This window comes from Xylocopa sonorina, chromosome 18 (genome assembly GCF_050948175.1).
Source record: "Xylocopa sonorina isolate GNS202 chromosome 18, iyXylSono1_principal, whole genome shotgun sequence".
Classification (NCBI taxonomy): Eukaryota; Metazoa; Arthropoda; class Insecta; order Hymenoptera; family Apidae; genus Xylocopa; species Xylocopa sonorina.
In genome coordinates this window covers 1,353,619-1,370,577 of record NC_135210.1, presented here as the reverse complement: position 1 = coordinate 1,370,577, position 16,959 = coordinate 1,353,619, and the positions used below count along the sequence as shown (strand labels likewise).

Genomic DNA, 16,959 nt, shown 5'->3' with positions numbered 1-16,959 from the left:
ACAATCGTCCTATCGACGAGGTTTCTTTTCTTTATACGAGTTGTATCGTTGTTGCGTCTGTTGCATCACCTATACAATATCATGGATAAGTAAAAGAAAACTCAGAAACTTGCTCGAGTACTTTAAATATATTATACATCGGACAGTTTAAAATATATTCTTTGTTTCATGTAATAGAAATTGTTGAAGATAAGTAACCCAAGCGAGCACAATGTACACTTAATTTCAGTGATTTAATGCGCGCCGTGTGACGCTAACACAAGCTTAGAGTGGCAACCGTCTAATAGGAAATTACTCCATCCTATGTAGTGGCATCGTTTCCTATCGATGAAATCGCGGCTTGCGTTAGTGTCATACGAGACGCCAGAGTTTAAGAGACTGCTTGTACACACTATTTTAATAGAACGATTTTAACCTTGATACCCTTCAATTTCCTCTATTATCATCGATACAAGATTCGAGAAACTTAGTGACAAAGTACTGTGTCGACAAATCGAAATGACGAGCCATTTCTTTCATACACTCGTGACGGAATACTATTATTACATATATAATAAAGAACAATTTATACTTTATCATGGTGATATTCTTAAACGTTTGCAATGATCGAGGACATGCTGTTCATAATCCTCTAGCGAAGAAAAAGATTTGTTGTCGCAGAGAAGACACGTCGTATCCTTCCTATTCATTGAGTGACGACGCATTCGATGAATACTGAGTTCCACTGTATCGTGTATTTGCTCGTTGCAATCCGGACAAGTGACCGTTGATTCTTGGCCTGTCCATCCAGATTCGGCCGCTTCGCTTGCTTGGAACGTAGAACAGGAATTATTTGCGTTACTACCCTTTTCGTCCGGTTTCGACTCGGAATTCGCGACTCTGTTCGAAGATACGACGGAACTGCATTCCGAGTCTTGCGCTAATTGGACAATACCCTTTAACGATGTCTCAGATGTATCATTATCGGTTGCCTTTTTTGAAACATCGAAATCCTTATCGTGGAACGATTCAGCCACGTTTTCCAGATGGGTTTTCATGTGCTCGATAAGATCTTGTTTGGAAGCAGATATTAATCCACACAAATCACAGGAACAGTGCATCGTCTCGTGCGACTGGCATTTGCTTACATGTTCCCTCAGTACTTTTTTCTCGAGGAATTCTTCTTGGCAATGTTCACAGCAATATCTTCGATTTCCATGTCGCACACTACGATGTTTTGAGAGTAACGATTCACTTTCGTAACAAGTCAGACAATCTATACACATATATACAGACAATTGGGAATGATCGGTCAATAAATGTGTTTGTAACTGAGATTTGAGTTTAAATTGTTCATCGCAAAATTCACAACGTACCGGCTGAGTTTTGTTCTCCATTGTTACATTGGTCGCGTTAGGCTGCACTTCTACGTCTAACTTAGTTTCACCAATCTCCGTTTCTATTTTCGTTTCTTCCTTCAACGAAACTTCCGATGTTTCCGCTTGCACTTTCGTTTCCGTTCCAGTTGCCTGTGTCTCCGTCTCCTTCTGCACTTTCTCATCCAATTTCATTCCAATTTCTGGTCTAGGAGCGACTTGATACCTTTGATCGCTCATCACTTTTAATACATCTGACCAAGCCAGTTCTTCGTCGCTATGACACGGATCAGTAAGTAACGAAAACACTGTATTTCCTTGTTGCTCTTCGCTGTTTGTGACATTCTGAGACTCATCTGCCAGAGTTGTTTCATTCACTCTGGATTCGTATACGTTATCGTTTAACTTTGGATCCTCGACTGTAACTTGTATAGCAGCAGCTCTTTGCCTAGCCCTTGCTCTTGCGGCATATCCCCTGGTACGAGGTCTACCTCGACCACGCCTAAAAATGCCGCGGGTAATTTTTGGAGCGCGTTCTTGAAGTTGTTGCTGTTGCTGTTGCTCCGCTTTCTCCTTCTCTTTCTGTTCATTCCTCATGTGCTCGCCAATCGAATAAAGAGGCTTTCTGGGCACGCTGCTCGATCGTGTGTTCGGGAATACATGACGCAATGTATTGTCCGCTACATAAATCTGTTGAAAGAACTTGAAAGATTGTTCCAACTTGTCGACACATTCGTCGCACATTTTCGTCGGCAGAGCATCTTCGTCGTCTATCTCGATTAAAAGTTTCAATTTTGACAAAAGGCTCATGTCGGTGCCTTTCCCCTTGGTTGTCATACTTATAAGATTCTGTTTCTTAGTCGCACATGTTCTACACCATTGGTCCACCTCAAATTCAGAAGGATCATTTTTCTCTGTTAACTGATTCGTTGCTACCTCCTCCATAGAACTTTCTTGGCCGTTTAATTGAATTTTCTGAAAACCAACAAAAAGAGTCATAACAATTCAAAAGTTAATTATATCCATTTCCTGGATATAGATGCTTCTACATGTGTACAAGTTGTTAGTTACACTCAAAGTTATACGCAAGTGTCAAACAAGTATTTGAAATTGAATCTTGGAAAAATAGCGATGAGAAATAGCGGACGAGCGTCAAATGCCACCTACCCGTCGTGTTTTTAAATTTCTCAGTGTTCTCGAAACAGAACTCCAATGCGGCGAAGGAACTGCATTTTCTTTTAGGGTCCCTTTACTCAGGTAGCAATCCTCCGTAAAGTGATTGTTACAGACGAAAAATTTCATAGACCGTAAAGCATCCAAATCACTTCCAATTAGATCCACGTGACCACTGTTGATCAACCACCTCACACAGAGACCAGTATCACAAACGGGAAGTTCGTGAAGTATTTGCTCTTTTTCCCGGGTGTCGACACAATCGATGTATCTGCATTTGGTTACTTCTTCCATTATCGATGATTCCGTTGAACACGCGGAATAATGACGAGAAATAGCTGACTACGTTCCAGCTCGTGGGAACTCTTGTTTTTTCGTAGAAAAACGTTGGAAAAGTTTGTGCATTCAAAACAGGTTAGGTATAATTAAGGCGCGAAAAGCAAAGCTACAGAACCTGCCTGCCATCTCTCGATATCTGTTTATAACATTGTACGTAGTAAACACCGTAGACGTAAATATAATACGTGGATACCTATATAAGACATGTGTCTGTATACACGCGTACACCGCTGAATCAAGTATTTGTCCAGTCTATCCTTTTTCTGTTAAAAGGCGATACGCGAAACGGTACTTCCAATAACGTCGCCAAGTATTGTGCTGCGAATCGTATCGAACGCGTGCGATCGTTTAACGCTAATCGACTCCTTTGATCAACGATATAGGAACTCGTAACATAGGAATTATATTTTCACAGTTCCTTAAGAGGTAAGAGTGTTCTTGTACCTGCAGAAAGTCGGATAATACAAGCGCAGACGGACAGTTATCCAATAAGAAATGGTTCCGTTTAGTGTAATAATTTTTCATTGGTTGGCTGCGATCGTATAGAGTCACAGGAGGCATCGAAATCAAAATTATTCTCTCTGACAACATTTCGTACTATTTTGATGCGCCGCATTTCTTCGATACGAAACGGTGCCAACGCATCGTTCACGCTACGCGTTACTTTTGCGATAAACAATTATTATTTTTCTTTCCAACAGACGGATATAAGGCAATTTTGAATTCCTTGCTGGAAAAAGGAGAATGCGAGTTGCTCTTTATTCGTATCTTATGCTTTCCGTATCAACTAGCAAGGACAGAGTTGAATGAACTTTACAGAATATTAAATTTTATGCCAAGAACTCATTTCGAGACGAATTTAATATTTTCTACTGAATTTTTGAATGCCAATAGATGGCGCTTGAAAGAGCATAATGCTTTTACTTTGTCCAACTTAAAACTTTCTTTCCTACTCTATTCTAAACCATCTTTCACCTACGTACAATTTTTCTTTGCCCTCTCATGCTTTTCTCATTGCATACTCATTTCATGCATTCTCTTTGCACACTTTTTGCATTTAATATCTTTATATACATTAATTATTCTTTTCTTTTCCCTTTTAATCGCCTCTTATGACAAGCAGGGGATACTGTGAGTGTATTCTGATCCTCATCGCACACGGATCGATTCTTTTGTTCGTAAGCAAGTTGCGTATAAAATGAGTAACTCTAGGTATAGATATGTATTTATTTATGTAACTATTATTATGTATTGTGTACCTATATAAGTACGTATATTATATGCAGAAATACCAAACAAAAACAGAACCTTTGTTTGTAAGAGCTCACACGGATTAGACACTACTCTGTCAATGTCGCTTTACTCCCTACGAGAAAGGAGGAGTCAGAAATATACGATATCGATACAGAGTAGAAGGTACATTTCCTCATTTCATTTTTTAACGTAATATGCTTTAATATCCTAATCGTTTTTATATCATTTTTATATCTTTCTTGTAAGGTTTGGTTTTGTGGAGGAGCTGTGACTTGAACAAAGATTTGTTTCCTGCTCGTTAAAAGACACAACATGTTTTCTTTTGACTCTGATTAGGATCTGTATTTTTTTCTCACGCATCTGCACCTTCTGAACTCTCGCGAAGAATAAACGGAGCATTTTCATATTTTTGTTCACATGCTTTACAAACTATTCTTACCAACTACCAAGTACAAATATTAATAGATAAAGATTACAACTATTTTTCATGTTGATCTTAATTAGTCTTAAACTATTTTATTTTAATTTGCTTATCCTGACTAAACTTAGATGTTGTATCCAATTTTTGTAACTTGTAACATCATCTCATCAACGAGTATTCAAACTGGTCGTACATCGTTATTGGTAGCGAAACATATGTGATGTCGGGCAAGTCGATATTGGAGTTTGGATAAGGTAGAAACAGGATCTAGAAATGGATGATAAGTTAGAACGCGATAAGCAAAATAAAAAGATATATAACGCGAAGCGTTATCACATCAATTGCCAGATGCGCCATCGATACCTGCGACTAATAATTGTAACACAGGATCAGTGGCGGATTTCTGTAATAGGCTAGTTTATTTCGAAGGCGGAAATTTTTCCGCGACCACTAAAAATGTAGTATTAATTTTAATAAAATTCTTTATCTCTCTTTTCTAATAAACTTTTTGCATAACTTTCGTACTCCTTATTTTATTAGCTATTCTTAGCTCTGTAACAAGTATAATATAGGCATATACATTTGTAAATCTACCAGTGACGACACGATGGTACAAGGAAAAATACGAGATGAGATCATACCCACGCCTTTTCCACTACAGGAAGCATGTGTTTTTAGTCATTCAGTATATTTTTCCGCGGTAAAATCTGTTTACCAAAACTGCACCTTTAGACGCACATTTCTAGCGGAAGTCGATGCCGCCACAAATAATAAATCAATGGCGCTATCTCTGTAAGAAGTCCCCAAACTGATCGAGCATCAATTTCAACGTTCTTTAAAAAGATGACGTTATTAATATTCATCGCTTCGTTATCGATAACGATAACCAATGATGTGCGATTAGTTTGAATTCTTTTTGAAAAGATGGTGTCGCTAAAATCTCGTAAAAAAAAAAATTGTAACGTTTACTCCAATGTATATTTTGATACGCGAACTAACAAAAAAACAATTGAAGATATTAAATTATAAAATGAAACGAGGAGACTCATAGAAAGCGATCTGCCGGTTAGCTGTACGGTGGCTGTATAATCTGTGTGAATATCCGTGCGCAGGGTTTCACTTCGAGTTGGATCACCCTGTATATACAGTCGGTAAAATGTAAGGGCGGTATCGTTACGATAGTAAATTAATCCAGTAACAGTCTCGCGAGAGAAGCCGCGCGGAATAACGAGACGCATCGTCGCAATTTGACATTGTGTACACTCGTCTCAGTAGATACGTTGAATTTTAGAGTTTTGGCGCTTCGTCGACACGGCTTTTCGTTTATAAACACTTCACTTGGACAAGTACGAGGGGAACGGAAATTGTGGGCGCGATTATTTTGCACCCAGAGATTGCTAGTGTATGATTAGGAAGATTGCTTGTTATTGGCGTCGAATAAAAACAAAATGTCCGGAAATGTTGAAGAACTTAACGAAGAAGAGAATTCCGTTACAATGTTAGACGTGCTTCGAGAAGAGAGCCAGTTAGAAGAGGATGCCTATGCGGTTCTGGGCGCGTCTGATGATAAAAATTGCACCTACAGCAAGGTTTCACAATACAAACAGCAGTCTCGAGTTGCAAATGAAATTTGATTGTAACTAAGTTATTTAACATTTTCAGGGATACACCCGGCAAGCTCTTTACGCGTGCAAAACATGTTGCCAGAAGTCAGTACGCGCAGCACTTTGTCTCGCTTGTAGTTTTCACTGTCACGAAGGGCATGAGCTTATCGAGCTGTACACTAAAAGGCACTTCAGATGTGACTGTGGCAATTCAAAGTTTGGAGGGAAAAAGTGTAACCTGGAACCTGTACGAGTGTTATTGATTAGTTTTATATGTTTACACTCTGCGCACCTTCCTGTTTCATGTTTTTTTCCCAGTCAAAGGATCCTGTGAATTCGGAAAACCAGTACAATCATAACTTTGATGGGCTTTATTGTATTTGTGAGAGACCATATCCAGATCCAGACGATACAACCAATGACGAAATGTTACAGTGTATAATATGCGAAGATTGGTATCACTCCAAGGTAATAGGTCAATGTAGTTTGAATTCGAACTGTTTTTTTATCGAACTAATAGCAATCAATTTCCTGTTAGCATTTAGAATGCGAAAAGGAAATGCCAGCAGATGGAGCGTACGATGAAATGATTTGTGCCGGATGTATGAGAAAAAATGATTTCCTTTGGAAATATGCCAATAAGTATGCAGGTAATTTGTGATTGCTTTTATTTATTTTCTTATCTGTGTTATTATTTCTGATATTGTCATTGTTATTAAAAAAATACATCTGAAAACATAATTTTCACACCATATTGCAGCATTTACAGGAACAGAAGTCTCTTCCGTTGACAAAGAAGATGAATCGATCGATATTGAAAATCAGTCAAAAGTGTGCACACTGCCGCAAAATAATTCTGCGATAGATATGTTATCACGGAAAAGTTGTTTCTGGATAGAAGGATGGCGAGCTGCGTTGTGTACTTGCGAATCGTGTAAAGAGGTAGCAAGTCTTTTCATTCAGACAAACATTTGTTTCTTCACTACTTATTAATATTGGAAAATTTTACAATTACAGCTCTACCGGAATAAACATATTACATTTCTCCTTGATCCAACCGATAGTGTACATGCTTACGAAGAAGCAGGTAAAATTAACAGTCGAGAATCACAGTACGAGAAAGGTATGAAAGCCCTCGCTTCTTTAGGTCATGTTGAACAATTGACAGCCATTGAAGGTGAGCGTTGTTTGAATAGAAATTTGCTTGGTCTTGTAAAACATTTCATTTATTTCGTACTTTGATACATAGAATACAATATTATGAAGGAACGATTGAAACAGTATCTGCAAAAATTTGCTGAAAATAAGAAAGTAGTACGAGAAGAAGATATAAAAGAATTTTTCTCGGAGATGGAGTCGAAGAAGCGACCAAAAGTTGTAATACCTACGTATTGTCGTTAAAACATCTTATATATCCGATTATTCTTCGTTTCTGACGGAAACAAAATTGATGTACGTATGTATTTCTATATTACGAGCATGTCATGCTCTATTCTGCGTTTTACTTTCTAACGCTTTTCTTTTCACTTATAAAAATTAGTAGCGCGCTATACTGAATTGTCTCGGATCTGATACTTCTAAAGTAAAATGTAGTTTTTAATAAATCGTAATTATTGGGGGGACAGAGGACGAAGGAAGGAAATAGAAGAAAAAAAAAATGAAAAGTATGGAAAGCAAAAAATATGTTGTATATATTACTGAAAAACCTTGCTATCTATCTCGATTCATTTTTTAACATTCTGTGAGCCTGTAAGCTTCTGTGAACTACAAGCGTTGATCAGAATCGAGAAGCTGTTAAGAAAACTTAAGCCATGACAGACAAGAAAGGTGAGTAGAAACAAGTAATGTGTAACAAAGGGGAACAAAAATTGTAATAATCCCATTAATCGCGTAATTGGGAAAGTGGTAAGAAGAATGAAACAAGCAAGAACACGATTTTTATCGCTAAAGTTTACGTAGCACAAACTGTTGACTCATCGTGCAACCGTAATGGTATTACTAAAATCGGCTCCGTAGAATTTGGTACGTCCGTGTATATAGACCAGGTTTTTCCGATACAGTCAAAAATACCTGTGCAAACATTTATTGCAATTATTTGTTTGATAAGCTGATCACGGAAGAATGGGATAAATAGAAAAATTACCAGTAGCTATAGTCTTCACGAGATCGTCTTCCTTAATCTCTTGGTAGACTCTATATTCGTCGTCGGTTTGGTCGCTTAAAATATTTAGAACGTCTTGACGGCATCTAGGAGGAGGATGACTACAAATAGTTTCCATCCTTCTAATGCTACTATTTATGATAAGACCATCTGTTTCTGGTATTTTCAATCGAAGGTATCTGAAAAGTGAACACGTAGTTGGGATGCGACGAGCAAAATATATCGTTGTTATTAACATTAAACAAAAACGAACCTATTACAGTGAAAGGTATTCTCTCCGGGGCTAACGCTTAAAATATTCAATTGTGATTGCGTGTCGTCGATTTCACAAGGACCAATTTCAATGTTATAAAACATCCTGTCTCCTTTTTGCATTAAAAAAGTCATGTTTACCGAAAATCCTTCTGCCGCGCCATATCCGTCGTTACTCAGAATCCGTTGCGCTTGCACATAATTTTCTGCAGCTAACAGCGCTCGGGTTAGGAAGTACCTAGCTGCGTACGATAGAATTTATCAGTTTATCGATTAAAAAGGAAGGATCGCGTCCGAAAGAATCGAAAAAGCTGGATTAGAAACAGTACTCACGCGTTTTACCGGATCGTAATCTCTCAGCGCTAAGCGTGTTAATGGTGTAAACAAGACCATGATGATTGTAACCCATGGTGTATCCCGGTAAAAATCCTGCGTAACTTAAAGACGTAAATTTCTCCTCTCTGCATCCTGGTTCGATTACATGCGCAGAAACCAAGTACCAATAATTCAGAATTTCGCTAAGCGCGTCCTCGTTATGACCTAAAATTTCCTGTTTTGATATGATAAAAATAAATACATAGAATGTATATACACACGTTGAAATGTTGAAATGTATATACACACGCTAGGTAAATGCAAACTATGATTTATAGGAAGAGTATGTAAAGTTCACATTGCGTTTACTATTCTATTATTCAGTGGATTTTTAAACAACAAGAAAACATAGTTCTCGTACAGATTAACCGAAACAACAGAGATTATTTAAATAAAATCATTAATCAAACTGAGCTTTTAACTCGGTGTAACAAGCCTTTTTGAAACGTGCTTGTGCGTGTACGCGCTTTCTTTTTACGGAGAAGAAAAAAGGCAAGGCATATGCTCGTGCGAAAAGACATTCGTTTACGCGAAACCCCAATATTATTTTGCTAAGATTTATGAAACAGACAAATTATGAGAATTCGTGTTATTGTAGCGCGCAAAAATCGGTAATCTTAACAAGGGTAACAGTACAATCTCTCATCACTGATCAGGTATAAACCGGTGGTTATCCAATAGAAAGTAACTTTACTTCTTATTGGTCGGTTGCGTTTATATATGTAGCATCACACGAGACTGTATCAATAAAATACAGTTTAGGGTTGCGCTGAACACTTTCACTACCGCACGCTTTGTTTATAATACAGTATTGTCTCTATTCATATTTCTTGCAGTTATATTAACATTGAAATCAACAGTTTTTTGTGTTTCCTGTATTTGTAAAGTTTTGAATGTATTATGCGTGGTTTTCGTTTTTGATTGGAGCATATGCATTGCCACACGAAACAGTTAGAAAAGCAAAAGTTTTTCATCTAAACTTCGTTACATACCTGTCCCGGTTGATTGCACATAATGGTCGAACAACCGATTGGTAACGTATTCATCTGTGCCTCTTCGTTCGTTGCATTTGGCAATATATCATCCAAATGCATTAAAAATAACTGGAAGAAAGGAAAATAAGCGCGTGTCAAATTTTATCGCTTCGCTTTTCGTAAAAAACATTTCTAACAAGATGATACTTGTCAGGTAGATTGAGGATCGTTTTTGTTCGAATAATCACAAGGAGTATGTAATCAAAGTGTATCAAAAGTGAAATTCATAGATTTAATGCGTGCGCATATACTCAAGATTGTTGCAATTTATAAAAAAAAATTCTGCTACATTAAAAATTGTACATTTTAAGACGTCGAAAATAATTAACGTTCAAACATTTCCACATCGATGTTCGAAAAAGCTCTATGCTGGAAATGAACGATTCACGCGATAAAAATTTGTAACATTTCAACGGAATGATTAGGCAGATTTTTAGATACGCGGTTCGATCCTACTAAATCGCAAAACGGTAGTAGAATATACATGTACTGTACAACAAAGCTGACCAAACCGCGGTCCAAGGCAAGTATCAATACAAAGTTATTTACAGTTTACAGTCGATATAGCAATGCTGCCGACAGATTTTCAAGTGGAATGCACAGAGTTGCGATCTGGCATCTAACTTTAAAGATAAATTTGATCGCGTCTCTTTGTTGGGCTTTTGTAAATTGTACCTATCCAGAGACAAATATCCCGCGTTACACAGTCATGCGTTATTCATGTTATCATTGTTTGGACGCATGTCCATATGTGAACAACTATTTTCAAGAATGAAACATACTAAGTGTAAAATTAGAACCAACATGTTGGATGGGACACCTTGAGGATTGTCTGAGAATTGCAACCACGTCAATCGAACCAGATATTGACGCATTCGTTCCTTAACTTCAATGCCAAGTATCGCATCAATTTTATGATATGGATTTATACGTGAAATGTATAAAACAATGTTACATGAATCTGATGTTTTAGAATGACCGAATTCGTAAGCTAATAAATTTTAAATTACTTAAACGTGAAAACTATATATTTTACGTTTCTTTTCTTTTCTATGGTAATACACTTGTGGCCCAAAACATCATGTCTTCTTCCAATGTGGCTCAGAGAAACAAAAAGGTTAGACACCCTTGCTACAGTGTAGCTCTACAGTGTAGAGTTCTACCTTATGCAAGTCTGGATGCAGTTCCATAGGCGCTTATGCGATCATTGTTTACAAACACGTTTACATTTAAACAACGAAAAAGAAAACGCGTTATCGTTCATTCGCATAGAAGAACTTCTATCATTATTTTCTAAGGATAGTACGACAATCCTATAAAATACTCTAAATGTTTACCGATACACAATTATTTAACCCATAGTTTGTCAAACTGTATATCGTGGAAATCATGTTCCACCAAATTCTGAAAGTGACGAGAACAACGAAACACGGTCTGTTTTATTATTAAAAAATTGAAAAACGTTTCTTTTATAGGTATGACATAAAAATTAAAATCAATTTTTATTTTCTTCATCTAATGTATCCGCGTTACCATTTATTGGAATTAAAAACTCAAATTCACTTTAGTGTTTCTAAAAAATTTGTGAACTTAAACAGTGTACCGCGATGAGAAAGTTTAGGAAACATCGATTTAATCAATACAATTTGACATTTGTATACCTTATGGAAAGGAACATTCGCACCATCGGCTGTTCCTTGGATTTCCCTCAGATATCCAGGGAATTGCTCTTGCACACAGGCCAGAGTCTCCTCGTAAACCTTTTTACCCGCTTCTGTCTCGTAAAGCGGTAAATAGACCTCGTTGAGCGGTCGATATAAAGTTAAAAACTCTTGAATTAAACCGGAGAACGTATGCCCCTGAATAGAAAAACTAGATTAAAAAAGCGTAATAACATTGCATGTGCTAATCAGCGTTGTCGTTCTAGCGTGCGATCTGTTTCTCGCATACTATCGAAACAACATTCAATATTTAGGCAGAGTAACAGGTTGCGAATCATTTCGCATTCTGCGATAAAATACCACACAATTTTATCGCGGAATGCGAAACGATTCTCCGTTTCTTTTTTTCAAAACAACAAGCGATATAGGGAGAGAGAAAGAGAGAAAGATGTACATATACATACTTATACTACGTGCATTATACTTGTTTCTATAATGCGATGCAGAAGGCTGATGCTCGTCTGCTCGCCTATCGTCTAAAAACTTTCAAACGGTGAACTCTGGGGTCACGAAATATACCTGAATGCCTCATTATGCTGACTAGTCCGAACTAGTGCAAGTAGATGTACATTTTCAGCACGTTATACGCGTTCTTCTTTTTCTCGAGTTGTCAACACTCGAAGCGAAGAAGATAAAATCGGAATCTAAATTTCAGACGAAGCTAGATAGGAAATTTATATGGTACATATACATATGCAGATTATTTAAGATTAACGGGATACAATGAAATATCTCATGTAGGATTAAAGTTATCAAAGAAAGTGTCATGTAAGTTGTTTGGTATGGCGGAGAACATTGTATCTCAAGGTCGACGAAACTCTTTTAAGCGGAATGCTATGCATTTTTCATCAACCAATTACGACCTCGTCATAATTTAGTTTGCGAAAGATAATACTATGTAGTAAAGAACTGCGCGTTTAAGTCAGTCGTACCGCCCGTGTTTGACCGGTTTTCAATTTTACCTAGCCACACAGCTAATACGAACCAGACAGCTCGGCTACTAGAAAAATCTCCCCCCGTTATTAAAACACGTTCGTTTACCAGCATTTAACTCGCGGTTAGTTGTTCGTTTATTCTGAATGTTCCTTGAATGTGTCCTCCTCCTCCTCTACCTCCTCCACCGCCTCCTCTGTAGCTACATTACGAATGTTCTTTTAATTGACTTCGTACGGCAGATCGTTGCATTTGTCTCGACAGATGTTATAAAAAAAAGTACAATATTCCACTTGAAAAAATTCAAATTACCTTAGTGTTCTCATCACAGACAAAAAGATTATTTATTACCCTCCAATGTCCTTCTCCGTAACAAATAAGTTCTGCAAGATCGTTTCTTTTATAACTTTAATCCTTTGGAAGACTTTTCATTGTTTCCGGTCAAACGTATCACTTTGTATACATATACATATATACATATATACATATATTATATATATATGTATATGTATACATATTATGCATTATTTTCCCGAACGGCAAATCACACCTAAAGTTGCATAACATTATGTAAGTCGTTAGGTAACCTATTCAATATCTCTCGGAAACAGCAGTAGACAGGACGCGAAATATTTGCGGCTGCTTACGACCTGTCGTTTGGATGCGCGTACGAAAAATAGAAGCCTGGCTTTTTCTCGCTAATTCCACTGTTGAATCGTATAAATGCGCGATCAGCTGTTCAATTAGCTCGAGGCGAGTACAATGCTAATCGAGCGAGGAAAAAAGCATGAATCTCATCGGCAAGTAAATGCTCATTAGCTAAATATGTAAATAGACTTCTATGTATAAATTAGTCGATTGTGTTTCAGTTACATTATGCGTGGAATGCATATGAACGAAAGCACGCATTTCGTGTGTACGTACTGTACCGATTGGAAATCGAACGAACCAAGGTGCAAGTAGAAATTGTACGTATCGACATTTAAGGGTTGATTCAAGATGTTGCTTCAATAGAGCGATACTCAAAGTCTAATATATCAAAATCGTTCGAAACCTTCGCGATTTCCGATGCATAGACATCTAGACGATAATAAACAAAAATGAATTTCTTATCTTTTCGCAAGCTTAATAAGGTATTAACGCGCAAGGGCACCGCGTCTCTAAGACCAACGTAAGATATTAGTTAGGCACGCTCGTATCGATCCTCGACCACGAACACTTTTACTACCGATCGATTTTTATGAAAACTACTAACTACATAACGATAATTATACTGTGTAATTAGGAACATTTACGATATCACTGGTTTATGAAGGTTGCCAACTAGTAATAACCGTACCAAACACGTTGCGCACCTAAGCTCGTCGAATTGCCAACGTACAAACGTAAGTACGTACGTACATGCCAATAACGAAATGATATTGGTAAAAAAAACAATGGAATTCTTACGATATCGAAACCAATGTCGTAATATGTTCCTCTGGTGTGGATTACAGGAATCGCTTGCCTCCTACCGATGTTCTTCCTTCCTCCTGTACTTTCAGCAGGATTTTCCGCGCTAGTCATCTTTCGTCCGGACGATGTCGTTTCTACAGAAATAATTAACGACAATAAAAATACAATTTTCGTTCCCATACATTTTTTCTAGGTATCGTCGAGCTCCCTGTCGCTCAGGGATTTCCCTTTTCCTTTTTCGTAACTGGGATCAGATCCGTAGCTCGTATACACCCGCACCCGTACATTTATTTCTTTATTTGTATATGTCGTTTATTTCGAAACGTTCCAAATTTTCGTTCGATTTCATCCGCCCCACTTACAGCATATCGCATGACCGTGTATGACGGGTGCATGCAATATGATATGCCCCCGTTTGATTCTTATCGATTGCGTAGACAATGTTACACACATGGCGTATCCTCTGCAGATAGCTAGATCTACAGAGAACTGTATTTCGTACATATTATTCGCGATGATCTCTCTATGCGAATCAAATTCCTCAGTTTAAAAAATCACTTTCTTTTCTCCTTTTATCTTTTCTACACTCGACGCGATGAGTCGCATTTCAAGCAAGAGAACAAACCCGATATAAATTGTATTAAAAGCGTGTCGATCGAAGGTGGAATCTAAGGGAAGAATCGTCGCAATTTGTAAGGGAGAATCGATAAAGAAGAAACGATCTCGTGTCGAGATCTAATAGAAGAAAAAGGTCTCGAACGCGATTCGCTAGTTGTCGCTATTGTCCTCTGTCACTATGCTTATTCTATACTTGTTACACGCCACTCTACCACCCCTTTCCTATTAGTTCTTAATTCGCACTTACCCTTAAGGAGGAGGATCGAGCACGTTTCAATGTTAAACACACGACGGAAACGATGGAAAGAGTTGGAAGGATTTGGCGCGATAGATCCCGCGACGGCTCTTGACTATGTTCTACCGGCAATGATTGTCGCGTGCGACTGACGGTTTCTCTCCTCTACAAAGACTGTAAGTCTAATCTACCTTTTATTGGCTTACATCGATCAGTGGAGTTGTATAGCACGGGTAACAATGTTACCACCAGGGGAGAAAGAGCTTCTAGGCGTTTAAAAACAATGTGCAACAAACGCGTTTACATTACCATTGCCACCAGTCATGGGCAATGTTGCGATCTCGTTACGCGGACCGTCACGTATCTTTTCAATTTGATTTTTCCACGTCGATAAACATCGCGCCACGAAAGGGAAACACACGTACCCACGTAATAGTTTCAGTTATTACTTAACTAAATGATCTCAGCGATCGCTCTGTTTTAATTGCCGTTCTCGTTTATTTTCTCTGACTTCAACCGTTTACGTTTCACTAATTCTCTGTCGACGATTAATAAGAACCGATAGCGTATCGCCGAGTATTTTCACAGGATAGTTAATCCAATTAACATGAACAAGTTTTATGATGATAATGACATTCTGATTCGCGTAGATCACATACGATGCGATAGCTTAAGATGATCTAGAGGTCGAGAAGGGATAAGAGATGTCTGTGTGTCATCTGTTGTAATTATAATTGTATAAAACACGGGTTAAAAGCATTGTACGAGGACGGTTAGATTTATTTTATTTATTTTTGTGGAGAAATTCAAATTAGCAATTAGGTGCTGGCAATAGCACGTTGGTAATTAAGAAATGGCCTTGGAAACGAACATTATCCAACGATTTTCCATTTCTGGCATTTACGTAAGTATTTGATTTCGATTCAGTTTTCTCGATTTCAATAAACTAAACGAAATACAGTTAATTGGTCATGCTCGAATCGTCGGGAACATTTACTGGTGTTTATTGTAATAATAGCGCGAGCCTTGTTCACGCTCCTCGTTGCCAAGGTTTTCACGGTTTCCCGTAACCACCTTGCGTGTGTTTGCTCTTCCTCTCTTATCGCGGCTGTTCTTAAAATGTGACGAAAAGAATCCACGAGGGATTTTGCAAAATGAACTGCGCTGTTTCCAATCTTTTTTTCGCTACTAAGTAAACAAGTGGGCAGAGAAAAACAGAGTAGCGTGAAAAAAGGGAAATTAAAGGCATGAATATTTATAACATGAAATCTCGCAGCACGAAAACTCAACTAAATAGTTACACGTCAGAGCGTAGATGTAGATACAAAGAAGTGTCTTAAATGTAAATATATATTACGCGGCGCGTGGTCAGCCGTTACTCCGGCTTCTTTGATGTACGTTATTTTCGTGGCTATAAATGAAACGATAACAAGAGCTTAAACCATTTTTACGGCTTCTCTTAAAGCCTTCAGCGCACGACTCTATTATCATCTACGTTATACATATCTCCATGTACGTACGTGTACGGTGTAAGTTTGAAAAGAAAGCGTACAGTAAAACCGTAGTCGATATTAAATTCGTGCCTCGATATTCAGGAGAGACTAACACCGTCATATAATTACAGTATCCTTTCTCCGTCATTTAAATGTACATATATAATAAGACGATATGAGATCATATGGGCAGGCTGGGCACGAGTTGCAGGCATAATTTACGCGGCACGAATGGTAAATAAAGGCACGTCTTTGAAGTCGGTGCTTCATTTTTAATTTCGGTTTTAGAAATACTTTTGCTAATATGCAGAACGGAATACATTTCCAGTTCTGTCTAGAAAAGTTGTAAATAGGACTAGGAGACATTACAATTTAGGAAAATTAAAACGTTGTTGGTATTTTTCAGTAATTTATTAGTATACATGTTTAATATAACATTACGCATGTATATATAAATATATACATGTCTGCGACTCTGTATTTGTGTGTGTGTGTGTGTGTGTGTGTATGTATGTATGTATGCAGGTGTGTCTGGA

General features: G+C 37.7%; 3 protein-coding genes across 3 annotated transcripts; 1 reads left to right on the top strand and 2 right to left on the bottom strand.

Moving 5' to 3' along the window:
- Nucleotides 1–109: 109 nt before the first annotated feature.
- Nucleotides 110–3,057, bottom strand: LOC143431580 (uncharacterized). The gene is made up of 2 exons (XM_076908423.1): nt 2,523–3,057; nt 110–2,330 (listed from the first exon to the last, which is right to left on the bottom strand). Exons 1-2 carry the CDS (start codon nt 2,820–2,822, stop codon nt 576–578), a joined length of 2,055 nt encoding a protein of 684 aa, XP_076764538.1. The 5' UTR covers nt 2,823–3,057; the 3' UTR covers nt 110–575.
- Nucleotides 3,058–5,944: 2,887 nt separating this feature from the next.
- On the top strand, nt 5,945–7,779 carry LOC143431433 (putative E3 ubiquitin-protein ligase UBR7). The gene is made up of 7 exons (XM_076908157.1): nt 5,945–6,131; nt 6,205–6,393; nt 6,465–6,614; nt 6,685–6,796; nt 6,907–7,088; nt 7,164–7,323; nt 7,396–7,779. The coding sequence occupies exons 1-7, from the start codon at nt 5,991–5,993 to the stop codon at nt 7,545–7,547; spliced, it is 1,086 nt and encodes a 361-aa protein (XP_076764272.1). The 5' UTR covers nt 5,945–5,990; the 3' UTR covers nt 7,548–7,779.
- Nucleotides 7,780–8,062: 283 nt separating this feature from the next.
- Nucleotides 8,063–15,086, bottom strand: Tan (C45 family peptidase tan). The gene is made up of 8 exons (XM_076908153.1): nt 14,943–15,086; nt 14,072–14,211; nt 11,630–11,827; nt 9,927–10,037; nt 8,893–9,109; nt 8,561–8,801; nt 8,290–8,486; nt 8,063–8,216 (listed from the first exon to the last, which is right to left on the bottom strand). The coding sequence occupies exons 2-8, from the start codon at nt 14,186–14,188 to the stop codon at nt 8,098–8,100; spliced, it is 1,200 nt and encodes a 399-aa protein (XP_076764268.1). The 5' UTR covers nt 14,189–14,211; nt 14,943–15,086; the 3' UTR covers nt 8,063–8,097.
- Between the last annotated feature and the right edge of the window lie 1,873 nt (nt 15,087–16,959).

Coding starts and splice junctions, on each gene's coding strand:
- LOC143431433 (XM_076908157.1), top strand. CDS start 5,991: ATGTCCGGAAATGTTGAAGAACTTAACGAAGAAGAGAATTCCGTTACA. Junction 7,089..7,163: donor CTTGCGAATCGTGTAAAGAG/GTAGCAAGTCTT, acceptor TTACAATTACAG/CTCTACCGGAATAAACATAT. Junction 7,324..7,395: donor ACAATTGACAGCCATTGAAG/GTGAGCGTTGTT, acceptor TTTGATACATAG/AATACAATATTATGAAGGAA.
- Tan (XM_076908153.1), bottom strand. CDS start 14,188: ATGACTAGCGCGGAAAATCCTGCTGAAAGTACAGGAGGAAGGAAGAAC. Junction 10,038..11,629: donor CGAATGTTCCTTTCCATAAG/GTATACAAATGT, acceptor CCTTTCTTCCAG/TTATTTTTAATGCATTTGGA. Junction 8,487..8,560: donor AATACCTTTCACTGTAATAG/GTTCGTTTTTGT, acceptor TTCACTTTTCAG/ATACCTTCGATTGAAAATAC.
- LOC143431580 (XM_076908423.1), bottom strand. CDS start 2,822: ATGGAAGAAGTAACCAAATGCAGATACATCGATTGTGTCGACACCCGG. Junction 2,331..2,522: donor GAAATTTAAAAACACGACGG/GTAGGTGGCATT, acceptor GTTGGTTTTCAG/AAAATTCAATTAAACGGCCA.